At 38.4% G+C, this 26,139-nt stretch overlaps 1 protein-coding gene and 1 pseudogene across 3 annotated transcripts in view; one reads left to right on the top strand and one right to left on the bottom strand.

Moving 5' to 3' along the window:
• Positions 1 to 7,511, top strand: part of LOC122064219 — a 55,960-nt pseudogene extending 48,449 nt beyond the window's left edge.
• Positions 7,512 to 7,965: 454 nt separating this feature from the next.
• The window catches only part of LOC122068924 (chromo domain-containing protein LHP1-like), a 46,618-nt gene continuing 28,444 nt past the window's right edge, over positions 7,966 to 26,139 (bottom strand). The window contains exons 5-7 of one of the 3 annotated variants that reach the window (XM_042632839.1): positions 8,695 to 8,755; positions 8,543 to 8,607; positions 7,966 to 8,382 (exon numbers count right to left, since the gene is read on the bottom strand). In XM_042632839.1, coding sequence (XP_042488773.1) covers positions 8,560 to 8,607; positions 8,695 to 8,755 — 109 coding nt within the window. In that variant the 3' untranslated portion in view covers positions 7,966 to 8,382; positions 8,543 to 8,559. Of the gene's footprint in view, positions 8,446 to 8,542; positions 8,608 to 8,694; positions 8,756 to 26,139 lie in introns of those variants that run through there. The other 2 variants (XM_042632831.1, XR_006137300.1) reach the window with 2 other exon arrangements.

Below are 26,139 nucleotides of genomic sequence, written 5' to 3'. Positions count from 1 at the left end.
TCCAGTAGGAAAGTTTGACACTAACAATGATGGACCCATGAGATTATGGGAACCAATGTATGATTAAATTTCTATTATAGGTTTGCATGAAGAATAAGGTGGAAGCCGAATGGGTAATCGATAGTGGATGCTCCAAACACATGACATCCCATAAGAACTTATTCTCAAGCTTCTGGGACTACAATGGAGTATGGGTCTTCTTTGGAGATGACAACAAATGAAAAATTGTTGGTATTGGAAAAATAAGACTTGGAGGTATTTCAATCTCAAATGTTTACTTTGTGAAAAATCTGAATTATAACCTCCTAAGTGTAAGTCATTTATGTAGCATTGGATACAAAGTAGAATTTAATGTCTCTCATTGTTGCATTAAAGATGCAAATGATAATCTAATTCTAAAAGGGTGTAGGAAAAAAAATATCTATGTTTGTATGCTTGTCGAATCAAGTTCCTTGAATGCATGCTTGGCTTCTAACCATAGTGAGCCATCCAAGGATCTTGTGAGGAACCTCCTTAAAATCAAGTATGAGATACATAATTTCTGTAATGCTTGTCAAAAAGGCAAACAAACCAAAGTCTCCCACAAGTCAAAGAATATTATCTCTTCCTCTAGACCATTGGAACTACTTCATTTAGACTTATTTGGACCTATCAATGTATCTAGTGTGAGTGGTAAAAATTATACGTTTGTAATCGTTGATGACTACTCTAGATGCACTTGGACTATTTTTCTAAAGAAAAAAAATGATGCCTTCGATGAATTTGTAACTCTGTGTAATAGACTGCAAAATCAGAAAGGGTATACAGTAACCTCTGTGAGGAGTGACCATCGAGGAGAATTTGACAATATAAATCAATTTGACTTATATTGCAACAACTATGGAATTGGCCATAATTTCTCTACTCCTAGAGCACCTCAATCTAATGGGGTTGTTGAAAGAAAAAATATGTCACTACAAGAGACTGCTTAGACTATGCTCAATGAGTATTCCTTGCCTAAGTACTTTTGGGCTGAAGCTATAAATACAACTTGTTATGTAGACTACTTTAGAGTTTTTGGGTGTAAATATTTCATCCTAAACACTAAAAACTATCTTAGAAAATTTGATGCGAAATCTAATGAAGGAATATTCTTAGGATATTCACTCAACAGTAGGGCATATAGAGTTTTTAATAAAAATTCATTAATGGTTGAAGAATCTATGAATGTATGATTTGATGAATCATTGCCTAATGACTTAAACAAATCTCTTATTGATGATGATGATACTATGTTTGATGAGCTTAAGAACAAAGTTAATGATATTTCTCTTGATGATTCTAATGATGTTACTATCAAAAAAAGTAGAAACACTTCCTAAGGAAGTCATCCCTCAAAGGAACCACCCCTTAGAAAACATTATAGGGGATCTAGATGGAGAAATCCAAACTAGATATAAAACCTGAGAGGTATGCAATCACACTGCATTTATCTCAAGGATCGAACCCAAGAACATAGAAGAAACACTAAAAGATAGTGATTGGATTATTGCTATGCAAGAGGAGCTTCACCAGTTTGAAAGAAGCAAGGTATGAGAACTTGTCCCAAAACCTAACCACCACACCATCATTGGTGCTAAGTGGGTCTTTCGCAATAAACTGGATGAAGATGGGAATATAGTAAGAAACAAAGAGAGACTAGTAGCCAAAGGGTATAATCAACAAGAGGGACTAGACTATGATGAAACCTATACACCAGTAGCAAGGTTAGAGTCCATTAGAATGCTACTAGCTTTTGCATGCCATAAGGACTTCAAACTATATCAAATGGATGTCAAAAGTGCCTTCTTGAATGGATACATTCAATAAGAGATCTATGTAGCTCAACCCCCTGGTTTTAAAGACTCTAAGTTTTCAAACCATGTCTATAGACTTGAGAAAGCCCTGTATGGCCTCAAACAAGCTCCTAGAGCTTGGTATGAGAGATTGAGTACTTTCTTGATATAAAGTGGCTTCTCAAGGGGAGGATTGACACAACCCTATTTGTGAAGAACTTGAAGAATGACATACTCATTGTTCAAATTTATGTGGATGATATCATCTTTGGCTTAAGCAATGAGAGAATGTGTACTAATTTTAGTAGCAAGATGAGCAATGAATTTGAAATGAGTATGATGGGAGAGTTAAATTTCTTCCTTGGTCTTTAAATAAAACAAACTAATAATGGAATTTTCATAAACCAAAGCAAGTACACCAAGGAGCTGCTAAAGAAATTTGACATTAACAATTAATCTTCAGACACTCTGATGAGCTCATCCTTGAAACTAACCAAGGATGAAGATAGTATTTCTAAGGATGTAACTAGATATAGAGGCATAATTGGAAGCCTTCTATATCTAACAGCAAGTAGACTTAACATAATGTACAGTGTGTGTGTGTGTGTGTGTGCTCGGTTTCAAACCGATCCTAAGAAATCTCACCTCATAGCTGTAAAAAGAATTTTTAAATATTTAAAAAGCACTTGTGATGTTGGGTTATGGTATCCAAAAAACCAACCCCTTGACTTAGTCAACTTTTCAGATGCTGACTTCATGGGCTGCCATATCGATAGAAAAAGTACCAATGGTACCTGTCACTTTCTCATCTCTTGCCTTGTCTCTTAGTTTAGCAAGAAACAAAACTCCGTTGCTCTATCTACCACCGAAGCTGAATATGTTGCAGCCGATAGATGTTGTGCCCAAATCCTTTGGATGAAGCAAACTCTCCAAGACCTTGGAGTGTGTTTCGAATCTTTCCCAATCATGTGCAATAACATCAATGCCATAAACTTGAGTCAAAATCCATTTTTACACTCAAGGGCAAAGCACATTGATATTCGACACCACTTTCTATGAGACACCATTCAAAATGGCAATGTTTCTCTAAAATACATTGAAATCGAGAAACAACTCACAGATATATTCACTAAACCACTAGATGAAGAACATTTTAGTTTCCCAAGGAAGAAGCTTGGAATTTGCAACCAAATTGGTTGAAAGATTAAACATTATTTCATGCATATTTATTCTAAAAGCCCGAACTTGAAAAATCCCTTCAAAATTCATAATTTTCTAGGTTTTCAGGAAATTATAGAATCTACCGGTCGACCGCCTCAAATCTTTCAGTCGCTACCACCATCTACCAGTCAACCGGCGCTACCAAAAACTCGATTCCGAACTCCTTTAAAATCAATTTTTTGAACCATTTTGTCTCATTTTAAAAATCCCTTTTAGCCTAAAACCCTATTTCGACTATTCCTCTCCCAAAACCTAGCTTAGAACCCATTTCTAACCTAGATCTCTCAAGATCATTTCCCTTCCCTCTCAAAAACTCTTGCCTCTCTTCTCTTCTTACACCTTTCATCATCATAGATTCCCACCGCCCACACAGAGCCAAGAAGACCGTCACTCAAAAGGGAAAATGGAAGGCCTCTGACAAAGATATCTGGTTCTCCTCCTCCATTGCTCAAGAATCATAAGATCTCTAAATTTCTCGACACAGAGCAAAGTAGAACCATCAATTCTGACTCTTTGTCCAAGTATGACATCAAAGACCTCTTTGATGCTTTGGGATGGAGCAACATTCTCAAACTAGCGTTCAACTGTTATCCCCACCTAGTCAAAATGTTCTTTTGCAACCTTACCTTCTCTAGTGAAGGTGACAACCTTCTAGTCCATTCTTATGTTAAGGGAGTTCCTATAGATGTAGACATTCTAATGTTAGGAGAAACCCTAGACATCTCTGTGGTAGGGGAATTCAAATACTATCAACCCAAGACTTATATAGAACAATTCATGGATGTTGACTGTGTGTACTCTACGATCATGAAGGAATATGCTAATACTCACAAGATTAAGGCTAAGGAACTCACCAATATAGGGAGGATTGTAAATCTCATCATCTCCTACAACATCCTACCAAAGAGTGGTCATAGAGCTGAGGTCTCACCATTCCATGCTTATCTTACCTACTGTGTCTGCAAGACTGTGTGCATCAATCTTCCTTACATTCTGCTCAAAACCATGATTATCCATGGTGACAGACTTCAAAAGGAAAATCTTCCCTATGGAAGGATGATTTTCCAAATCTTGGACCACTTTCATGTGGATTTCTCTGGTGAATCATTTAAACCTTTTCCTCAAGAGATTAATATTTCCACTATTCACAAAATGCACCTCCTTCCCAAGAAGATCACTGCCTCCAAAAAGACTGATGCTGGACCCAGCCAACCACAGCAACAAGGAAGTGATGATACGTCAGCCTATGCGACCGTTGTCGATCTTCAGAAGGTTGAGAACATCATCCTTGCCCAATTGGTGAAGATAAAAAGAAAGCAGAATGAGATTCTCAAGCTCCTACACGAAGACGAGAAAGATGAAGATGACAGAGAAAAAGAAGAAGAGGAGGACGCAGAGGATGAGGATGCAGAGGATTAGGAGTCCTTACTCCTTTTATATAATTTTACTTTACCGTTAAACTCTTATTCTGTTTTATCTTGTGGAACTTAGTCTTTGTTTTAGTCTTTCCTATTACTTTTTGTTGAAATATTCTGAGATACAATGCTGAACCTATGGCTATTATCTATGTGTTATGTTAGTTTAATTTTTTTTTTCTGGCACATACTCAGGGGGAGTATTTTAATATCTTGTGCAGTTTTGATTCCCTTTTTGCTATTGACAAAAGGGGGAGAAATATCTATCTTTGTTTACTTTTTTTGAAAATGACAAGTATCCATCTTTGTTTACTTTTTCTGGAAATGAATTAAAATATCTTATTGAACTTTAAACTGTGTTACTGTCACTTCTTGTATTTGGTTATATTGTCTGTGTTTGTTTGTCATCACCAAAAAGGGGGAGATTGTTGGGAAACATGTCCACACTCCTTACTATGTTTTGGTGTTAACAAACAAACATGGGTCTTTAACTTGGTTTGATAAAATGTAATTAGCGTGAAGAAAGTGTAATTAGTTTGAAGAAACACTTAAAAGGACATTAAGGTTTGAACTCATGTAGACATGACCTTGAAGCTTAAAGACATTCAAGACCCAAGATGATAGAGACATTCAAGACCGAAGTTGAAGACATCAAGACCCAAGATGAAGATCATAGGATAGAAAATATATTTTGTAATTTGTACACACATTGCATATGCATGCACCTCATACATCATACTATAATGACCTTAGGTGGTAGAGTGCAATGTGCTCTAGTAAAACTCTATGAAAACAGATTGACTTGACTCAAGGGAATTTTTGGTAACCTTAGAGTTAATATCAGGAAATTGATCCTCTGTAAAAGTTGTAGGAAATCGAGTCATGATTCCAACACAATTAGTTTTGGGTTAATCCGAGGTCGGACCATAAAGTTATGGTCAAATCACCATCGATAGATCAATATGACATAATTCTGACGTAACAGAATCTGTCAAGCTAGCAGTCGACCAAATAGAAGTACCGGTCGACCAAAACTGTCTGAGACCATAGCCGATCGATTGGTAGAAAGTTTTGATCGACCAGTGCCTCCCTGAAAAAGCTCCAACGGCTAGTTTTCTACCACAATAGCTCTTTCCGGTCGATCGGTAGAAAGTCTTGGTCTACCGGTGGTCCCAAAATATGGCCATTAAAGCCTGATTTTCTGTCTAAAATGCTACACTAAGCTCACCTATAAATACCCTAGCTGATCTTAATTAAATATGAATTAAGAAAGAACATTAAGAGCATTATTGTAAGCATTCAAGAGTCATTAAGATTATTCTATCCTACTTGAGTTGTTCGATTATTATAATCCCAACAAGAGCTCAAGTCTCAATCAAGTCCTCCACTCTCTTCTGTGCAAGTCAAAGCCATAAGAGAGGACTTTACAAAAGGTGTATCATTCATCTTTCATTCTTATCATTTGCACCACACTTGAGGTATTCCTCTTATTCCATTTTTTCTGTTTTTACAATTCTAGACTATACTTAGGGTTGTAAGGATTCTCTTATCCTAAAAAGATGAAGGTGTCTCTCTACCTCTAAAATAGATTGTAAAAACACCTCTCTGCTTGTAAAGGGGATTTGTAAGGATACTCTTATCCATAAAAAGATTATAAAGGTTTTCTTCCCTACCTACCGTACTGAAAGGGAGAACTAGTAGAATACCTTACAAGAGGATTCTTGTAGGGAGTGGACTAGACTCAGATTGAGTCGAACCACTATAATTCTCAGTGTTGTGTGATTGTGCTTGTTCTATTTTATTTCGTATTTATTATTTACAATCACACTTGGGACAGTACTTCGAAAAGAGATTAAAATTCTACTAGTATAACATATTCACCCCCCTAGGTTATTTCAAATGCCTCTCCAAAGGGCTTGCACCCTTAACAAACATTCCTACATATATATCCAAGTTTTCTTTCATCCCTAAGCAATGTGGGACTAAACTTTTGTGAGTTGTCTTTAGCTCATTCATAACTCCACAAGTGCTAAAGACAAAATAGTAAAAGTAGAAGAAACACTTTTGAGGAGAAAAACTGAATTTCAAAAAGACTTCTTTGGATTTCAAAAAGACCATTTTGAAAAGACCAATTTGACCATAGTTTGAAACTTAAATTCCAACAATGCCTACCGTCAAAATTGAGGAGAACACTTAGAGGATTTTGAAACAGGTGCAGAAGCCAAGGAGATGCCATGTAAGCATAGATTCTATAGTGGGTGTATTCTGCCTTGGCTGGAGCTTCATAGTTCTTGCCCAGTTTCTAGGTTTCAGACTTCGGCTGATAAATCCAAGCTTGATTCTGATGCATTCATGAATAGGGAAAACAGGGTGGTGTGCTGCAGTGGTAGCAATGGCCGTGGCAATGATCAAAGGGGTGGAGGAGGGAAGTGAGGGGGGAAATGGGAGTGGGAGAAGGTCTTTGGTTCCCATTCCATGGCCTTTCACTGGATGCGGTGGTATCAGCTCCTTTGAAAGGGTTTTCAATGGTGGAAAAGGTTAGTTTTTTTTTTTTTTTTTTTTTTTTTTTTTTAATATTATTAACAGGGTCAAAAAAAGTATTTTCACCTTGTAAGTTAACGTTGTTACGCATTAGGGGTGGGTGGCTATTTTTTACAAATAGTGGGGTTATAGCAAATAAAGAATATTTTTAGAAGTGGTACAAGAAAATTTCCCTTTTGTATAATAAAGCCTTGCCTCGCTTCACCACATCACATCCGGCATGTACGCATGTGTGTTCTCATTCCTATATATTAACTTCTTATCATTCTCATTTACTCCCAATGCAGCCACTAAAGTTCCCACAAAAACCTTACCACAAAAAAAATTAAAATAAAAATAAATAAATAGTGCATTGCTCAAAATCAACTCCCAAAAAATATAAAATCACGGGAGGGAAAATATCCAAATCCAAATTTTCAAAAACAATTAGACATTTTGAAACTTTTCATTTTAAAATAAATTTTCCCTCATAATCATAACATGGGAGATCGCGAATTCAGTTTTCTTGACTTGCACTGTACCACAATCTGAAGTCTCGGCAAACTTATTATTCTGTATTTGTTAAGTCCTCCTACCTAATGCAAACAGCTGATCTAACCCATAAGGATGACAGTAGTAGTAAATGATACACATCTTGATTTGAACATCAGGTTCAAGTCCTCTACACAAAGCATTCTCTTACAAGGTACTTGGGACATTCAAACCTTGTGGGAGGGAAAAACATCGAAAGCCAAATTTTCAAAAAACAAATAAAGATATGCACGATCATGCACACAGCAATCGGATGGAGGTAATAGGGTGCAACATAGCCCCCCCCCCCCACCCACCCACCCACCCCATCTAACGGTTGTGTGCATGGCCATGCATGGTGCACAGCCACTGCCATGCAAAGAACCTTTTGCCCCAATGATATTTAGAAACTTTTCATTTTGCAATACATTTTCAAACATAACCATAATATTGGAGACCACGGATTCAGTAATAATCTCTTGACTTGCATAGTACAACAATCTGAAATCTCAGCAAATCTATAATTTTGTTTTCCATCAAATGAAGTGAGGAGCCTTTTGGTACCTCTTGTATTTGATAAAAAGTCCTACCAACCTAATGCATTAACAGCGGAGCTAACCCATTAAGGATGACAGTAAATGTTACGCATCTTGATTTAAACATCAGGTCCGAGTCCTCTACACAGAATTCTCTTACAGTAGTACTCGGGGCATTCCCTTCTGTTTGCATTAGACCCATACACAAGGACAGCACCAAAATAACACTGCACGTGAGCATTATGCAGCCGATGTCCTCACCAAATTCATATCTTTGCTAGATATTTTTTCGACTATACAATATTCCAAAAAAACCAGCCACGTCTCCATCCCTATGGACATTAACTGCAGTGAAAGTACAATGAAACTTGCTGAAGCAATTCTGCAGTGTCAACCAAACCACAGATTCTGCAAAGGAAAATTAAATTTTGACATCTCAACCAACAACCAAACAAATCTATGACACTTCTGATGCAGGTGCATTTCAGTCAGTATTCATCCATACCTTTCTAGTACATCATCTCATTTTGGAGGACTATAGCGAAGATGTTGCTCATAATAGCTGATCAACTGGCACATTATAAAACCACATCCTACAAATTAGTAGTTTGAAGTTGTAATGAGGAAGGAACCATAAAGAGCAGTTAAGGAAAATACCAGAAGAGGATTGTTAGTCTTTAAAAATTCATTATCCACCACCATTTCTTTCCCATCAGACCTAGGATTGACAGTTGAAAATAGTAACTTTGTCAAATTAAGGGAGAGAACAAAGTTTTGAGAAAATAATATTCCAACAGAACTAACTATTATGGGGGCAGGGGAGCGGAGCTGCTGATTTTTCATGGTTCAAAGAAACCAAACAAACAGTTCCCAACCAGTAACTACCAATAGTAACAATTACACAAGAAATCAGCACAGATCCCATAGAAATGATTATTCACAGAAGCCTCACAGGTTTGGGTCACAGGCATCGAAAAGCTAAATGAATCAGGCCAGCTGCAGTAGTAAGCCATTCAGTTTTCCCTTCCAATATAAAAGGCAATGAACTAAAGGAGACAAAAGTAACTAGAAATACCCCCACAACAATGTTGCCAACCTTTCCACCTCTTAAGTGTAGGGTTAACAGAATTGTTTCTTCTTGTAAATTGAATTGACCCTGTCCTCCACTATAACAAAACCAAGGCTCTCTATGTCGCAGGATGTGATGTTCAATGTACATCCTGTATGAGTTCAATATGCTAGTCATAAGAAACATGACACAAGCATGTGAATCTGTCCTACTATTCTCTTTGTAATTATGTTCCCATAATAAGCACTATTGCTAAGCATAGTTGTCAAGGTGACTAGGTGACCAAGGCGTTGGAGGGGCGCCCTACCTAGGCGTGCAGTGTACGCTAATTTAATATAATTATGTTTCTATAATATAATTATGCTAGTGCTGGGGACCTTTGGATGTTCTAGTATGGAGGAGTATAATAACAAGCAGTACTCTCAAAGAAAGTAACATCAGCATTGACAAATTGGCGATGAGAAATAGGTCATGACACTTATACCCTTTTTGAGTTCGAGAATAATCAAGAAACAAACATTTAACAGCCTAAGGGGATAATTTATCAACCTGAGGTTGTAAAATATGAACAAAACACACACAACAAAAAACACAAGGAAGACAAAGCAAAGATGCATGGGAATAAAAAATAGAAAAACAGGGTCTGATTTAAAACTCACACAGGGCACTTGCAGCAGCAACAAGCATGGTTTAAAGTATCTCCAACACTGATACGTATCCTAAATTTAGCTGACCGGTACTTTAATCCTTGATCTTTAGCATATTATAGCGTAACTCCAATACGGTACCCTCCGATACGTATCTTAAATTTAGCCGACCGTGCCGATACTTTAATCCTTGGCAACAAGTAGGTTATTTTAGGGAAAAAAAAATTTGTTCAGAATAGCCTCAAAGTAGGGTCGAAGGAGGCACCTAAGGAGGGGAAAACCTGAGCTTGACTAGAGAACTAGGCCAGATGTTATAGCCGAAACTTTGCAGCAGAAAAATTTTCAGAAAACTGAGCGGCCGCGGGTACCAAGGGAAGGGTTAGCAGCACCTGCCACCAAGGGAAGGGTTAGCAGCACCTGATCAATCCAATAGACGGGGCTGATACTGAGTTGAATCTTCCTTAGGGTGAGCAGAAACAGCCTTCAAAAGGCTAGCAGCATCAGTGGGTAGGGCAGAGGGCAGCAGGCAGCAGGCAGCAGGCAGCAGCAGCTTCAATATCTGTCGTAAATAGGGCCAGAAATAGGGGGCAGCAGCCATATAAAACTCAGAAAGTGAGTCTTGAATTCAGAGGAACAACATCCTGATCATGGTAGTAGTAGAGAGAAGCCTGGTTGTCCTTATATCACCATAAACCAGACCAAATACAATGGAGATAGGCAGCACAGGTTGCTGCAACCAGTAGGGAGATCGATCCTTTGCTTTAGAACCAGATCTAGAACAATGAAAGGGGATTACTGGATATTTATGGCTCTGATACCATGTAACAATAGGCAAACCTAACACCCAGCAACCACCACAAGGAAGAAGAGATGAACCGAGACTGCTAGTTCACAGAATCATGACTAGCAGTCTCCCTTGCCTTTCTTATTTATAGCTAAAACAAGTACAATCAAAATAGGAAACCAGAACCTATAGAGATCTACCCAAAATAGAACAAGACAAACTAGGTAAGTAAACAAGTAAAAGGAATATAAAATCCTATACTAATAGGCAAGGAAAAATTGTGGGAGCCAAGGCATCCCACCGACCCACACACGTGCCCTTTGTGCCCCCACTGTACAAAGGGTTCATGTAGCCACTTTAACATATTTGATCATGGCCACCCACCCCCAGCTCTCCTCAATCATCTCCTCTCATGTGGGTAATGGGTTATCTACCTTTCTTTGGCTCGATCCTTGGCATCCCAAAGGGGTCCTCTACCATATTGTTAGTGCCTCTGGCTTGCCCAAACTCGCCATAGTTGCAGATATTATATCTTCTGATACTTGGGCTCCCCCAGCCTCCCCCTCAAACCAGCTTGCTGATATTTGGAACTCCCTGCCAGTCATCTTCGACTCCCAGAGGCAAAGACATGATATTTCGCAGGTATCAACATAGGTCGATACGAAACCGTAGGGAATTTTTAAAAATCTCCTGTTTCGACCTGGTTTCAACAGGTTTCGACCAAAATTATTTCGACATTTTCGACCTAGTTCGACCATTTGGGTTGAACCAGGTCCTATTTAAGTTGTTTGAAACAGAAACCATTCTCTGTTTCCACACATTTCAACCCTCTTGTGATTTTTTTCTCCCAAGTGAGAAACTTGGGGAAACAGTGGGAATTTTCATTTTTTGACTACCAAAGTTGAATCTAAGAGTGAGTGGTGCTTCCTCTACATAAGAAAGGTATCTTTGACCAAAAAGGTAAGTTCTAAGTTCTCCAAAAATCATTTATATATATATATATGTAAATATATAATATGTTAGTAAATATGGTAGAATCATGTCAATTTTTTATATGTTGCTTAAGAGGACCCGATCTACGCATTCACTGTGGCCTAATTTTTTTTGCATGTTAACGCTTTTTTTTTATTTTCTGTTTTTAAAAATGCATTTACATACAACATTTTTTTGAAAAAAAATGGGTTAATAGTTGGTCTTTGGTGTTCAACTTAATATATGTTGAACATCATCAGCCAATCTAAATGTTGATAGTTTCAGTTTTTTTTTTTTTCTGTTATTTTTTTTATTTCAAAAATTCATTAAATATATGCTGAAATTATTTAAAAAATATAAATAATTACGAAAAATTATCTATTATGGTTTGAAAACTCAAGTAATTTATTGAATGTATTACAAATGCATTTACAATCATGTTTGTAAACTAATGTGATGCTACTTAATTATTTATTATTTATTAATTAAATAATTATTTTTATAATAATTTTTAAAAATATTTTTAACTAGGGAAAAAATATAATGTTTTGTTAGGAATTTGCAATTATCTTTAATTGTTCTAATGAGTCATTATGGATGCATATATGATTATAGTTGGTCTCTTTTTTGTTTGAACAGTGTTTCTAGGAAGATTTTAAGTGTTACATAATGAGTGATAGAGGTGGGGACATTGCATGGCTGCATGGGAGACCCCTATCAGCTGATAAGAGGAATTCACAATGTAATTATTGCCAAAAAAAAATCACGTCTAGTGGGGCCACAAGAATAAAGTGGCATCTAGCAGGTGGGGACAAGAATGTGTTGAGCTGCCCTAATGTATCCAATGAGATCAAGAGGAGCATGTTGGAGGATTTAAAAGGAGGGTTGCAAAAGAGGAAGGAGAAGAGGGCAGTTAGGGATGAATACCATGATGCTTGTATTGAGTCATTGCCAGAGTTGGGGGAGCAAGATTATGACAGTGAGGAACCTGACTTGGATTATGTATAAACGGCACAAGAGGCTGAACAATTGAGGAGGACTTTTGTAGCAAGCAGAGCCCAGCTTGATATTGATGAGGAAAGACGGGTACAGAGGGCTAGCGGAGCTGATTCATCTCGAGCAATTGAAGAAGACCCTGAGCCACAAAGGAGGAGGAGATTGAGACATAGAAAGCCAGATGTTCCATTGAGGAGGTCCCAGAGCGTGAGGGACCAAGCCCTAGCCCCACCCCCACCCCCTCCCCCACCACCAACACGTAGCCGTAATGTTGATGTTCTCCAATCTGATCCTGCACTATATCGAAGGTAGGACTCGAGATAGTTAAAATTGAAACAAGTGTGGACCAATGTTAAGGAGACAATGGGGATGGCTTTCTCTAAGTGGGCTTTCTATAATAGCATTCTAGCTAATGTGACCACAGGGTCATATTACCAAAACATGCTAGATGAGACTGGTAGGGCTGGTCCAGGTGTGAAGGGGCCAACAGCTCATGAGATGTACAATGTATATTTACCAAAGCAAAAGAAAGAGTTGGTAGATTACATTGCAGATCTGAAGCCAATGTGGGATTATTATGGGGTGACTGTGATGTGTGATGGATGGAATGGACCCACTAGACGGTCCATCATCAATTTCATGGTGAATTGTGATGGAAGGACAGTCTTCCTAAAGTCAATTGACGCATCCAATGAGAAGAAAGATGCAGAATACGTCTATAACATCTACAACTTCTTGAAAGAGGTGGTAAAGGATGTCGAGGTCAAGAATGTGATACGAATTGTGACTGATAATGAGAGCAACTTCAAGAAAGCTAGGGAAAAGCTAATGAACAATCAAAGATACCATCTATTTTGGACTCCCTGTGCAGCCCATTGTATAGATCTCATGTTAAAAGAAATGGGAAATTTGATGATTGTAAAAGGTGTGGTAGAGAAAGCGAGGCAGGTGACCACATATGTATACAATGTACAACCATGGGTTTGCTCCAAACTTGTTAAGAACAAAATGTGGTGGGGACTTGGTGAGGCCAGGATTGACAAGGTTCGCAACAAACTATATTGCCTTGAAGAGCTTTGAGACGAAAAAGTCTGGATTAAGATCCATGTTTGCTTCTGAGAAGTGGTTTAATTGGGATGGATCTAACTCTCAGGGAGGAAAAGCAGCCCAAGCCCCTATTTCTAGTGAAAAATTATGGGATGATGTCACGAAAGTGGTGAAGATATTAGATCCGATAGTGAGCGTCTTGAAGTTGGTTGACTCAGAAGAAACCCACCTTATCAATCATATGGACAGCCATTGAAATGATGAAGATGGAGGTGGAAGCGGTATACCAAAAGGGTAACAAGAAGTTCCTTGTCATAATCAAGGACCACTAGGAGAGGCAGCTCACGCATCATCTACATAAGGCTGGTTAGTTTTGCTTTATTCACCTTACTTGAACTTGTTAATACTGACATATACTTTTGCTTACCCAATGTTCACCTTAACTATTTTCAACTTATTACCTAAACCCCAAGTATCAATACAAGCATAGGCTTGGCTTGAGAAATGATCTCATAGATGCAGTTCCCACCGTGGTGGAGGAGATTGAGTCAAACCCAACCACACAGAATATCATCAACACGAAGGTGAGTGTTGAAGTTATTAATTGATGCAATTATTAACCTAGGATATGCATATTAAGTTTCTAACATTAGTACTCACGTACAGATGAACGCCTTTAGGGATGGAACTGGGAGTTTTGGCCGCACAGCGGCTGTTGCGGGTCGAGACACCACTGTTGCTGGTTGGTCCAATGACCTTATTCTTTTCTTTCATATTCAGCTATGCACCATCATAGAAACCCACCTAATAGTCTCTCATTGTTTTATGCAGCTGAATAGTGGGTGCAATATGGAAGAGACTCACCCAACTTGTCCAAAATAGCAATTAAAGTGTTATCTCAGACATGTTCCGCCACTGGATGTGAGTGCAATTGGAGTACTTTCAACCTCATACACTCCAATAGATGGAACAGATTGGGTGCTGCACGGCTGTCTAACTTGGTCTATGTGCACTATAATATGAGATTGAAAGGAGAGCACATAAGCCTTAGTATGGAAAATGATACTACCCCAATTGAGCTTGCCGATATCTTCCAATTTGAGTCGGATGATGAAGATCCCCTTTATGAGTGGGTTAGAGATCGAGGTGAGCCACTTTTAGATGAGGCAGGTGGTCGGCCTAGTAGTCAAATTGCTTTAGGAATGGGTGTTAATGTGGAAGAACATATGTCAGAAGAGGGGAGAATTCACACTGAGTCACCACGTCCATTTGAGGCCCACCGTAGTGCTGGAATTGAAGACGAAGAGTATCAGTCCCCCTCATCAAATTACACTCGGTCCCCTAACCAGACACAAGATGATGATGATGGTGGTGGTGGTGGTGGTGGGTATAATATCAGAGATAGATTAGTTGCCATACGAGTTGCAAAGGAAAGATTAACTGGCATGGAAAGTGACACGGTTCCACAACCAGATCCAGTCAGATTCACAGGGGAGACTAAGTTCACACATGCCACGCAAGATGAACTTCATGGTTCCCGAGAACAGAGAGGCTATAGTGGAGGACCACGCAAAAGGTTTGGGACTCATGATGAGACAGATGAGATGGGCCAAAGCATGGATATATCTAGTTTGTCTGCCACAATGGAATCCATGAGTTTGGGACAAGGTGGAGGATCAAGGCATTGGCGTGCACCTGACTTTATTGACTCGAGCCCTAGTCCAGTACATCATGGTGATAGTGGCTTTGAGAGCTTCAGATCAACTGCATCGCATTATGGATATCCGGGACAGTATGGTGCATATGCTGGTGGACCATCCTTCTAGAGCACGGGTTCATTTAGATATGGTAGTGGTTATGGACAGTATGGTGAATCTTCTTCCTCAACGAACAGGAGGGTTCTACAGGTGGTGGGTCATCTTTTGTTGACAGTATCTTTGCGTATCCATCCCAACCTTCTGTGCCATACCCACAAAGGCCACAAGGGCCACAACCTATGATTGTGACTAACCCATTCCCTAGGTTAGGATACCTAGCTAATGTTGATGATGAATCTTATACCAGAGCGGTGAGAGACTACCAAGATAATTGGACCCAAAACATGTCATGGGATATATGTCTCTCATTCAGAGGAGCGGCTACGACATCTACAGTTGTACGCAGCTCGTGGGATGGAACCGCCTAGACACTCAACTTGGAATTGAGTCACTACTTTCGAGTGTTGTGTAATTGAGTTACTACTTTTGAGTACTGATAGATAACTATTGATGATGTAATATTTTTATCTATTTTGGATCATTTGAATTATGTCTTATGTTTTGATGTAGATTGTAGACTATATATAGTCATTATGTAGTAAAGTTTCAGAATTTAAGCCAAGAAGTCAGTGTGGTGATTATCAAACCTTTGGTTCACCACACAAGTAAGACTTTTTTTTTTTTAGTGAAACTAATTATGTGAATGTGTTAGAAATGTTTAAAATAGGTTGTACACAAAAAATCAGACAAAAAAAACATTGTTTGGGCGTCGAAACCTAAATTTCCACCATACCGGGAAAAATTCCCCAGTATCCTCGAAATTTCCCACGTTTCCTACGAAATTTCGGTCTCCCCAGAGGTCGAAACCCGATACCGCGAACCTTGACTACCATCTGGCTGCCTTCTTCCTCCAAGTCCTTCTCCACCAAGGCTACTTAGGATTTTGTCAGAGTCCAATGCCCAGCCACCCCTTGGCATAAGCTTATCTAGTTCCCACATCACATTCCTAGGCATAGCTTCACAGCCTAGAGAGTATTCACCAACTCTTTGCCTACTCATTGTTTCCCCATCCATAGAGGTATCCCAGTTGATCTTATGTGTACACTACATCGGAATGAGCCGAAATTAGTTGATCATCTTTTCTTCACCTGCTCAGTCTCCAAATCCATCTGGAAAATGATTCTAGCAAAGTGTTGGCCTGTCAATAGAATAATCCTCCCTTTTCGTAGATAATGGATCTGGATGGACAAGAACTTCCGTGGCAAGTCTATTTGTGACCTAATGGGAAAGCTAGCCTTCTATGCAACAATCAATCAAATCTGGATGGAAAGAAATCATAGAAAATGGACCTCCAACTCTTGCTCGCTGGATAAGATTTGGGGCTCCATTTCCTTCGATGTCAAAGAAAAAATTTCTCAGATGTCCTCCTCTTGTAATCCATCTATTGGAAACTATCATATTGTCCATTCCTTGGAGCTGCCTAGCCCCATTACTAGGAATGTCCCCTCTTGAGCTGGGCCTTCTCTCTTCTCCCCCACTTTTCTAAGGGTTGTAATGTTTTTCCTTTCTCCTTAGTAATGAATTATTTATTCACCCAAAAAAACATATTTGAAAGCCTATATATATATATATATATGATTTCCTATCTATTTGTGATTATGCCTTGTCCTACTTGCTGGGCTTTTAGCTCAACCCCATGTTCCCCCCCCCCCCCGATGATCAGTGAGGTGTGATTGGACTCGAAGGAGAGTCGACTTTTGTTGGCTATGTAGCCTTTTAATGATGTTTATCTTTTGCAGATTTCTGTATTAGAACTTTATGGGTGCTTGTATCTTTATGCTTATATGTCAATTTACAAATCAGAAATCCAATGTAAGAACCTTGTTAATTGATATAATTGACTTTTGCGGTTTTTGTGGTAATGGACACCAAGACCATGACGTGTCTTACCGAATGTTGTTTTCAATCAGTTGAGTGTTGAGACTCTATTCTCAAGGATACTTATGTAAGTTGCCACTGGCCCTCGTGTGAGGTTAAAATATTTTATGAATCCTAAAATGTTCTATTTAAAAATTTTCTGCTGCGAAAGATTGGTTTATGGAACAAGGTTAAGGGCGTCGGGGGCGTGTCCTTACAGAGTTGGTATCGGAGTAAAGGTTGTCAGATTATGCAGTAGAGACTGATGACCTAGGATTCATAATGAGAAGTGGTAAGGGAATAAGATTAAAAGATATAAGAATGAAAAACATGTGAACTGAAGATGTAATAGTTAATGGAAGATTATTAAAAGACATAAGTATTGATGGCACAACACATTCACACTGCAAGGATTTAACTATTTTAGCTGAACCTAATGGTTGTACTTAAGAAAGATTTGCTTTGAATGTCAGGATAGAGATTTCTCAGGAAAGAGGGAAGAGGTCTACCACTCGGCATGTGGCCGATGAGGTCCCTGCACCATCTATAAGGGGTACAACATCTAGCCAACAGGAGCTGATGAGTGCTTTTGCTACCATTGTTGGTGCGATGCAGCAGTCTGGAGTTAGTGGCAGTCATCACCAGTCATGCAGCTTGAATAGTGCAGCTGAGACATGGGTCAGGGAGTTGGAGAAGATCTCTGATGTGTTGGATAGTATTGATGTGGATCATTGGTGGAGGATGCCTCATGTATTCATGAGGGGCAGCAGATTTCATGGGCCCGATTCTTATAAGTATTTTATGAGAAATATTTCCCTATCACTGTGAGCTAAAGTAAGGCAAAGTTTATCTGATTTGAGGAGGGGAATCTATTAGTTATGGAATATGAGTGTTGCCAGGTGTTATCCATAGTTGTCATGGCATTGCCTAGGCGGTGATTTGGCGTCTCGGCGGAAAAAAGAGGTCATGGCAGTCCTACGATTTGCGTGTCTCACAATTGGAGGTCGCCATTGGATGCTAGGCATCGACATGCCGCCGCCATCGACGCCAGACCATGACTTATTCACTAGGCGGTCGACTTTCTGTATTAGGTTTTTTTTACTAACAATATTTTGTTTATTATATTTTAATTGGCAGCATAAAATTAAAACACTCGAGGCCCAACATTTCTCAAATCCAAATTACCAAAAGAACCAAAAAACCCTCGAGCTCGAACTCTCGAAGAGACCAAAACCCTCGAACCAGCAGCCACCGCCTGCAACTTCTTTTTCTTCTCCTTCTCCTTCTCCTTCTCCGGCAGCAAGAGCGACAACAGCCTGCGACATCTTCTCTCCGGCAGCAAGAGCGACAACAGCCTGCGACGTCTTCTCCTTCTCCGGCAGCAAGAGTGACTACAACCAGCAACCAGAAGCCATCGCCTGCGACGTCTTCTCCTCCGGCAGCAAGAGCGACAACAGCCAGCAGCCACTGCCTGCGGCGTCTTCTCCTCTGGCAGCAAGAGCGACAACCAGGTAAGGGCCCCACCTGCGAGTCTGCAACTTCGATCTTTCTCCTCCTTCTGATTTTTTCTCTGTTCCAGTTCTTTTTTTTTATGCAGCTCTCCTCCTTCTATTCTCTGCTCCGGTTGGTTATTCTCTGCCCTCTAGTTCTCTTCTCTCCTGCGTTGAATTGTTGATAGTCAAACTTTGAAAAATATAAAATATAAAATCGCCGAGCCAAAAACCAATTAAATCGGGGATTCCTCTGCTGAGTAGTCAAAATATCACCGATGCTTCGTCTTTAACGATTGTCTTACTTCAGTCCAGTGGGCTACAAAATACAGAGAGTGGTAAGATCTCCCTGTAGCCCTCTCTCTCTCTCTCTCTGAACAGCACAGCCAGACTGAGCTAAAGAGATAGAAGAGAAATCTAATGGAGTATGAGAGGATTGACAAGGTTCAAGACCTCAGGTATGGTTCTGCTTGCAGAACATAGTAATCAATGAAACCCATCTCTTAATTTTTCTTTTTCTTTTGATGCGACGTTAGCAGAGCCATACTTTCTTGGTGATTGAGTTTCTCTTTGATTTTTTAAGTTTCAGTACCTTCTATTATTTGTTTTTTGGTGGGTTGAAAGCAATGCATGAATTATCATATGGGTTTAGATGGATTCAAGTCCAAATCCTTTTTCTGTTCTTTGTTGTTTTAGCCTTTTGGATGTTTATAATACGTTTTCCTCTTTAGTTGTATATCTAGTTATCTACTATCTAGAGCTTGATCTAAAGGTGGGAAATCATATATTTTAGATTGCTGGAAAAAAAAAATATAAGAACTTGACAATGGTCTTGGTTGTGTTAAGTGAAATGATTAAGTTGGATTTGTAAGTGTTTGATTGTTTTCTTTTTGATGTTATCATGTTAATGTTATTGGTTAACACTTAACATACTTTGTTACTCTGTTTTGTAACTTGTAAGATAATAGGACTATAGGAATTCATAATGGATGGTACTGTTGGTGGTAGTAGTGGGGGTGATAATATAAGCACGGCTACATATGATCCATCCAAAGACCCAACCAGGAAGGCCAAATCAAATGACCCTAGGTGGAAGTATGGGTATTAGCCTGACCTTTCAGACAAGAACCTTGTTAAATGCACTCTTTGTGGAAAAAACCTCAAGTGTGGAATTAAAAGGTTAAAGCAACATTTGGTGGGTGGATATGGAGATGTTGCTAAGTGTACCAAGACAACTGTAGCGATTGCTACAGAGATGAATGCAACTCTTACGCACAATAAGAAAAAAAGGATGCAAGACATTTTGGATTATGATGATGTTGATGTTGATGTTGGTGCTGGTGCTGGTGCTAATGTGGATGTTTATATAGAAGTTGAAGGTCAAAGACAATCTAGTAGGACTCCTTCTTCTACAACCTCTAGACTTATTCCTAGCTCTGGGACAGCTGCTAAGAAAAATAAAGTAGTCATTCAGCCACAAGTAAGGGGCCCCATGGATGCTCATGTTAGACGGACTCCTGAGCAAGTGGTTGCTGAGAGCCATCTTAAAGGTAGTCTCAGACTACTATAGAGAACCGGTTTAGATCAGAGGAAGAAAAAAAGAGAGTTGATAATCACATTGTTGACTGGGTTTATCAGTGCGATATTCCATTCAATAATCTGAAGTCAAGGAGGTTTGAGGTGATGGTGGAATCTGTTGCACAGTACGGGTCAGGATATAAGCCCTCAAGTTATAATGAAGTGAGAGTGCCATTGTTAATGGCAGAAAAGGATAGAACTGCAGAGATGAAGAATAAATATGAAGAGTATTGGAAGCAGTATAGGTGCACTCTAATGACTGATGGGTGAACGGATAAAAGAGGAAGGCATTTAATCAATTTCCTCGTTAATTATCCAGAGAGGACTTATTTTATGGAATCTATTGATGCATCTAGTATGTCTCAAACTGCAAAGAAGTTGTTTGAATTGATTGACAACAAAGTTCAAGAAATTTACGAGGACTATGTTGTGCAAGTTGTGTCAGATAATGCATCGGCTTATAAATTAGCCGGTACAATACTGATGCAGAAGAGGACAAAGCTATATTGAACCCCTTGTGCAGCGCATTGCATTGACCTGATGTTGGAGGAAATAGGATTCTTGAAATCTAATAGGAATGTGATAAGGCAAAAAAAGTAACCAACTTCATCTACAGACACGCATTCTTGATGTAATGAGGGCTAGAACAAATGGAAGGGATCTTGTGAGGACAACAGCTACTAGATTTGCAACTGCATTTCTGACACTTCAAAGCTTGTTAAAACATAAAGATGACTCAAGACATTTGTTCATTTCTGAAGAATGGACTAGTTCTAATTTGGAAAAGACCGAGGTTGGGAAGAAAGTGGTTGAGACGGTGTTTGCTATAGCATTTTGGAATGGTGTGGAAAATTGTCTTAGAGCTTCAAAGTCATTTCTTACTGTCTTGAGGATTGTGGATGGTGATAAGAGGCCTTCTATGCCTGAGGTTCAATTTGCCATGGATGAAGCAAAAAAGAAAATAAAAGAAAATTTTGGGGATAGAGAAAGGCAATACAAGAAAGTGTTAGATATTATTAACAGGCGTTGGGAGATTCAGATGGGGCGTCCTCATAGTTTTTAAGGCGCTGGTAAGGCGACACCTTAGCAGCGCCTTGGCGCTGATGCGGTCTAGAGATGGTAAGGCAGTGCTCCGCCTTATGTGAAGTGGCATCTTATGGGATTTTTTTTTTTAAACACATTTTATAATTACTTTATGAAGATTCCAAATATAGATTTTTTATTGGTAGGTGTATGGTTTTGTTAACACTTGAGATGTATGGGATCAGCTTTACTCCATCAAAAATAACCAAAACAAAAAAAAAACAAAAACACGAATCACAAACAGGGTTTGGATTTTGTCAAGGGTTTTAAGAAAGGGCTTTGAGAAGGAATCAAGGAACAAGGATGAACCACTGATCCAGGCGACCATTTTGCTTCGACAGCGGTGAACTTTATTCTTCTTTAACGGGAGTAGAAATATAGTGAATGGCCTTAGGACTTAGGCACTCATATTGGCATCTATAATAAATACTTATATTTTTTATGTCTTCTTTTCTTTATATTTATAATTTTGTTTCATAATTATGTATTTATATTATATGTTAATATGATTGATGACTGATGATTGATGAAGATGAACTTAGTTTATTCACTTTATTGATTTATTTTCTTGATGAATATCTTACATTGATATGAATCTGAACCTTTAATATTTATTTAACATATGAGTAATAGGATTCAACTAAAATTTGAGCCAAATAGATTGGTTTTATAAAAAAATTACACAGGAACACTTTAGTCGATAAGGCGACGTTTTATGCCCGCCTTATCGCTAAGGCGTTCTGAAAGACCCTCAAACGCCTCCGTAGCCTTACCGCCTTAAAAACTATGGCCGTCCTTTGTATAGAGCAGCACTATTTCTTAATCCTGGCAAATTTTTTTCTTATAAAGAAGGTGATGATGGTGGCTACCAAATTATATCTTCTCTACAGCTTACATTTAATGAAGTCATTGAAAAAATGATACATGAACCAGCTTTACAAGACAAAACAAATACTCAAGCCACTTTGTATAGATATTCTCGAAGTGGTTTTGCCTCGGATATGGCAATTAGATCACGGGCAACCATGAGTCCTAGTAAGTAAATTGTTCAGTTGTTTTGTTTGTCTGTTTGTGTGATATATTAAATATTAATCTAGCTATTTTTATATATATTTATTTTTTATAGTTACTTGGTGGGGTTCATTTGGAGGTCATGCTTTTGAGCTTTCAAAGGTTGCAAGACGTATTCTAGGGCTTTGTTGCTCCTCTTCTGGTTGCGAGCGCAACTGGAGCACATTTGAGTTTGTAAGTAGCTGCGTATTACATCTATTTCATATTTTAGACTTTTTATTTTTAGAACAATAACTTTGTTTGTTGTTCTCTATTGTTTATGAATTCAGATGCATACCAAGAGGAATAGGCTGGATCATCAACGTTTGAATGATCTAGTCTATGTTCAATACAATCGCCGCCTAGAAGAAAGGTTTCAACAAAGGCGTCTCGATAACAGAAATTATGATCCACTTATGCTTGACAAACTGGATTAGAATAGTGAGTGGATGATTGACGAGCAACTAGATGATATAGTCCATCCCGATGCTGATCTCACATGGGACATTGCTGGTCGAGCAATGGAGGCAACAATGGAGGGGCCCAATCGACCAAGGAGAGCTCAATCATCAACCTCTAAAGGAAATATATGCTACACACGTCGTGGTAGAGGGAGGGCTATTGGGAAGTCATCAGAATCAGATGGGGAAGAAGATTTGGAAGAAGAGGATTATGTGAATGATGACTTGGATGTCATAGATAACTTTGGTGAAAATGGAAATGCTTCTAGTGGACAACAAAGGAATCTGCCATCTGCTGATTTGTTGGATGATTATGATGACTAAGTTATTTGTATTTGACTATTTGAGTGTTTGGATTTTATGTATTGTTTAAACTAACTTGAACTTTGAACTTGGATGATTAGTTAAGTTTTCCTTTTTTATTTTATGTTGAGTTCATTTGCTATCAAGCTTTATTGCTTCAGTAAGTCATTAATAACTTAACAGGTTATCCACTTATCTTATCATTTGATCTATTCTTAGGTTTCCAAATATATATCTCTGATTCATATATGATATATTGACATATATATCTTTTACTTTGTTCAGGTTGCTCACTCACTTCCAATTATTGCTTTCAAGCTTCAGTCACAGGTTAGCCTTTTACTTTTTACTGTTGTGTGATGTACATGTTGATTTTTTACGACTTAATGAGTGATGACTTGATGTATAACTGTATAAGTCAATAATTTATGTTGATTTTTTATGACATGACATGGCTATGTTGATTTTTTAATGATTTGATGTTATTTAATGTTTGTTTTATATGTTATAGGGTATATATTCTAGGCTTGTAGCATGCTAAATAACTTTAAAAAAATAGAGAAAATAAAAAAGTAGCATACTAAATAATTTTAGAAAATAGAAAAAATAAAAAATGACACATAGGCGATTTGACCGCCATGGCAATGCCAAAACCGGCGATTCATTGCCAAATCGATTAGCCACCCCTCTACCGCCTTGGATCGATTTGACGCCATGAAAACTGTGGTGTTATCCAGATATGCTCCAAACCCATTGTTCCTAAAGATCAGAGGAGAGATGGTTCATATCAAAGACCCCAGGAACATTGTCCTAAGCATGGGAAAGCACATAGAGGAGATTGTCTTTCTGGCTCAGGTGCATGTTACCAATGCGGCAAGGAGGGGCATTTCGCTAACCAGTGCCCACAATTTAGTGGCAAACAAGGAGACCGGAGTAGAGTTGATCAGAGAACCATATCAGAGGCAATCAGGGCAATCAGAGGCATATGGCACAAGGGAGGGTAGTCACTCTGTCTTCTCATGATGCGGAGGTGTCACCATCGGTCGTTGCAGGTACACTTGTAATTTCAAGTCAGCCTGCTCATGTATTATTTGATTCTGGCTTTACGCACTCCTATATTTCACATGCCTTCTCTAAGAAGATGAGTGATGGAGGGCCTTAAGGAAGAAGGGAAAAACCAAAGGAGGGGGAGGAAGGGAATCACACACACACAAAGCACAAATCCAACCAATTCTCATTCAATAATCAACCCACTCTAACTTGTCCATCGGTTACAGCCAATATATAGAAAAGTAAAGACATGAAATTAGAAACTCAACTGAAATAGTATCTAGCTTAAACTAAGAAGCAACCATAAAAAAGAAACCAATGCAAAGGAAAGAAATCCTAACTCCTACATTCAAATCTAAAAAATAAAAAGCATGAAATAAAAGACCAAATAAGCTACTAACTATTTCCAACCCTTATTGGACCAAAACCTTGGGTTGGACCGGTTCTCCTTAGCTCTTGGATTTTAAAGCCGCTCATACTTGTCCAACCATGCAAGAGCAGCTGTATTTGCATCAATGGGTATTGTGCCTAAACTATTAAGAGCATAGTTGTCACAGCATCTTGGCAAACCAAGGCGGTGGAGGGGTGGCGAATCGATTTGGTGGTGAATCGCCCACTATGGCGTTGCCATAGCGATCAAATCATCCATGTGTTATTTTTTATTTTCCCTATTTTCTAAAGTTATTTTGTATGTTATAATATATACCCTTTGACATAAAAAACCAATCAACATTAAGTAACATCAGTCATAAAAATCAACAGTCACATTCATATTAAGTCATAAAAAATCAACATGACTTATTGACATTTAGAGAAATGCTCTTTTTCTATAATATTTTTTATTAGTCAAATGATTTTATTTTTAGATGAGACTTTTTGTATTAGGTATAACAAAAAAACTAGCTTTCCAACAAGTCTAAGATTACTTAAATATGAGTTGTTATGACAAAATTATATTCCGGTCAAACTTATTTTAAAATGTGCGAATGTTGTTAAATCGCCTAAATGGAAATAATTTTATTGATATCAAAACAAAAGATTATTTTACCGGACTTTTGGTTTTTAGCAATGTTCTACTATGATAAGATTTATAAAATTTTCAGAATTGAGAAAAACCTTAGCATTTGAAAGTTGAAAATAGCCTTGCAACCAAAAATCTAGTTTTTGTTCTCAGACGGGGGGTTCACTTTTTATATTTTTGGAATTTTATTTTTGAACTATTTTTATTGGCTTCAAATAGGGGGTATTTGTTTATTTATGAATAATATCTTAAGTAAATGAAATAAGGGCAAAAAATATAGGCCGGCATACAATGCAACAAGGCAACAATCGCCTAGGCTCCAAGAAAATAGCTCGGATGCCAAGGCAGCACCTTAACGATGTATAGGCGATGCCTTAACAACTATGATTAACAGTATCAGTTGTGCGCTTCTACTCCATCTGGGGAGGTTTTGGTAGTTGATTTATTTTATGAATCTTACATTGTGCATGTTATGGGTATAGAACTATCTGCAAATTTAATATTGCTTAACCTGAGGGACTTTGATGTGATTTTGGGTATGGACTGGTTGCCTACCATGCCAGGGTTTACTGCTTCGAGAAGGGGCTAGTGTTAAGCCCAAGGGTGAGAGTTTTGGTTACTTCATAGAGTATTAGCATTCTATGACTATTTACTTTCATTGCATTGTGCCTTACATTGAAATTTATCCAACATTACAGATGACTTCTAATGTGAGTGGTCATACCATTGCTAAATGTTACAAAAAAAAAAAAAAAATCAAGAAGCAATGTTGGACGAGATTATTACAAGTGTCCAAGGAACACTCGTAATTTTTTTTCTTGTGGGTGGACAATGGAGAGTATATGAATGCGGAAAAGGTCAATGCAAGATAAGGACA

The sequence above is a fragment of the Macadamia integrifolia genome, chromosome 2 (genome assembly GCF_013358625.1).
Source record: "Macadamia integrifolia cultivar HAES 741 chromosome 2, SCU_Mint_v3, whole genome shotgun sequence".
Lineage (NCBI taxonomy): Eukaryota > Viridiplantae > Streptophyta > Magnoliopsida > Proteales > Proteaceae > Macadamia > Macadamia integrifolia.
The sequence above is the reverse complement of the archived record's forward strand: the minus strand, read 5'-3'. Positions and strand labels throughout refer to the sequence as shown.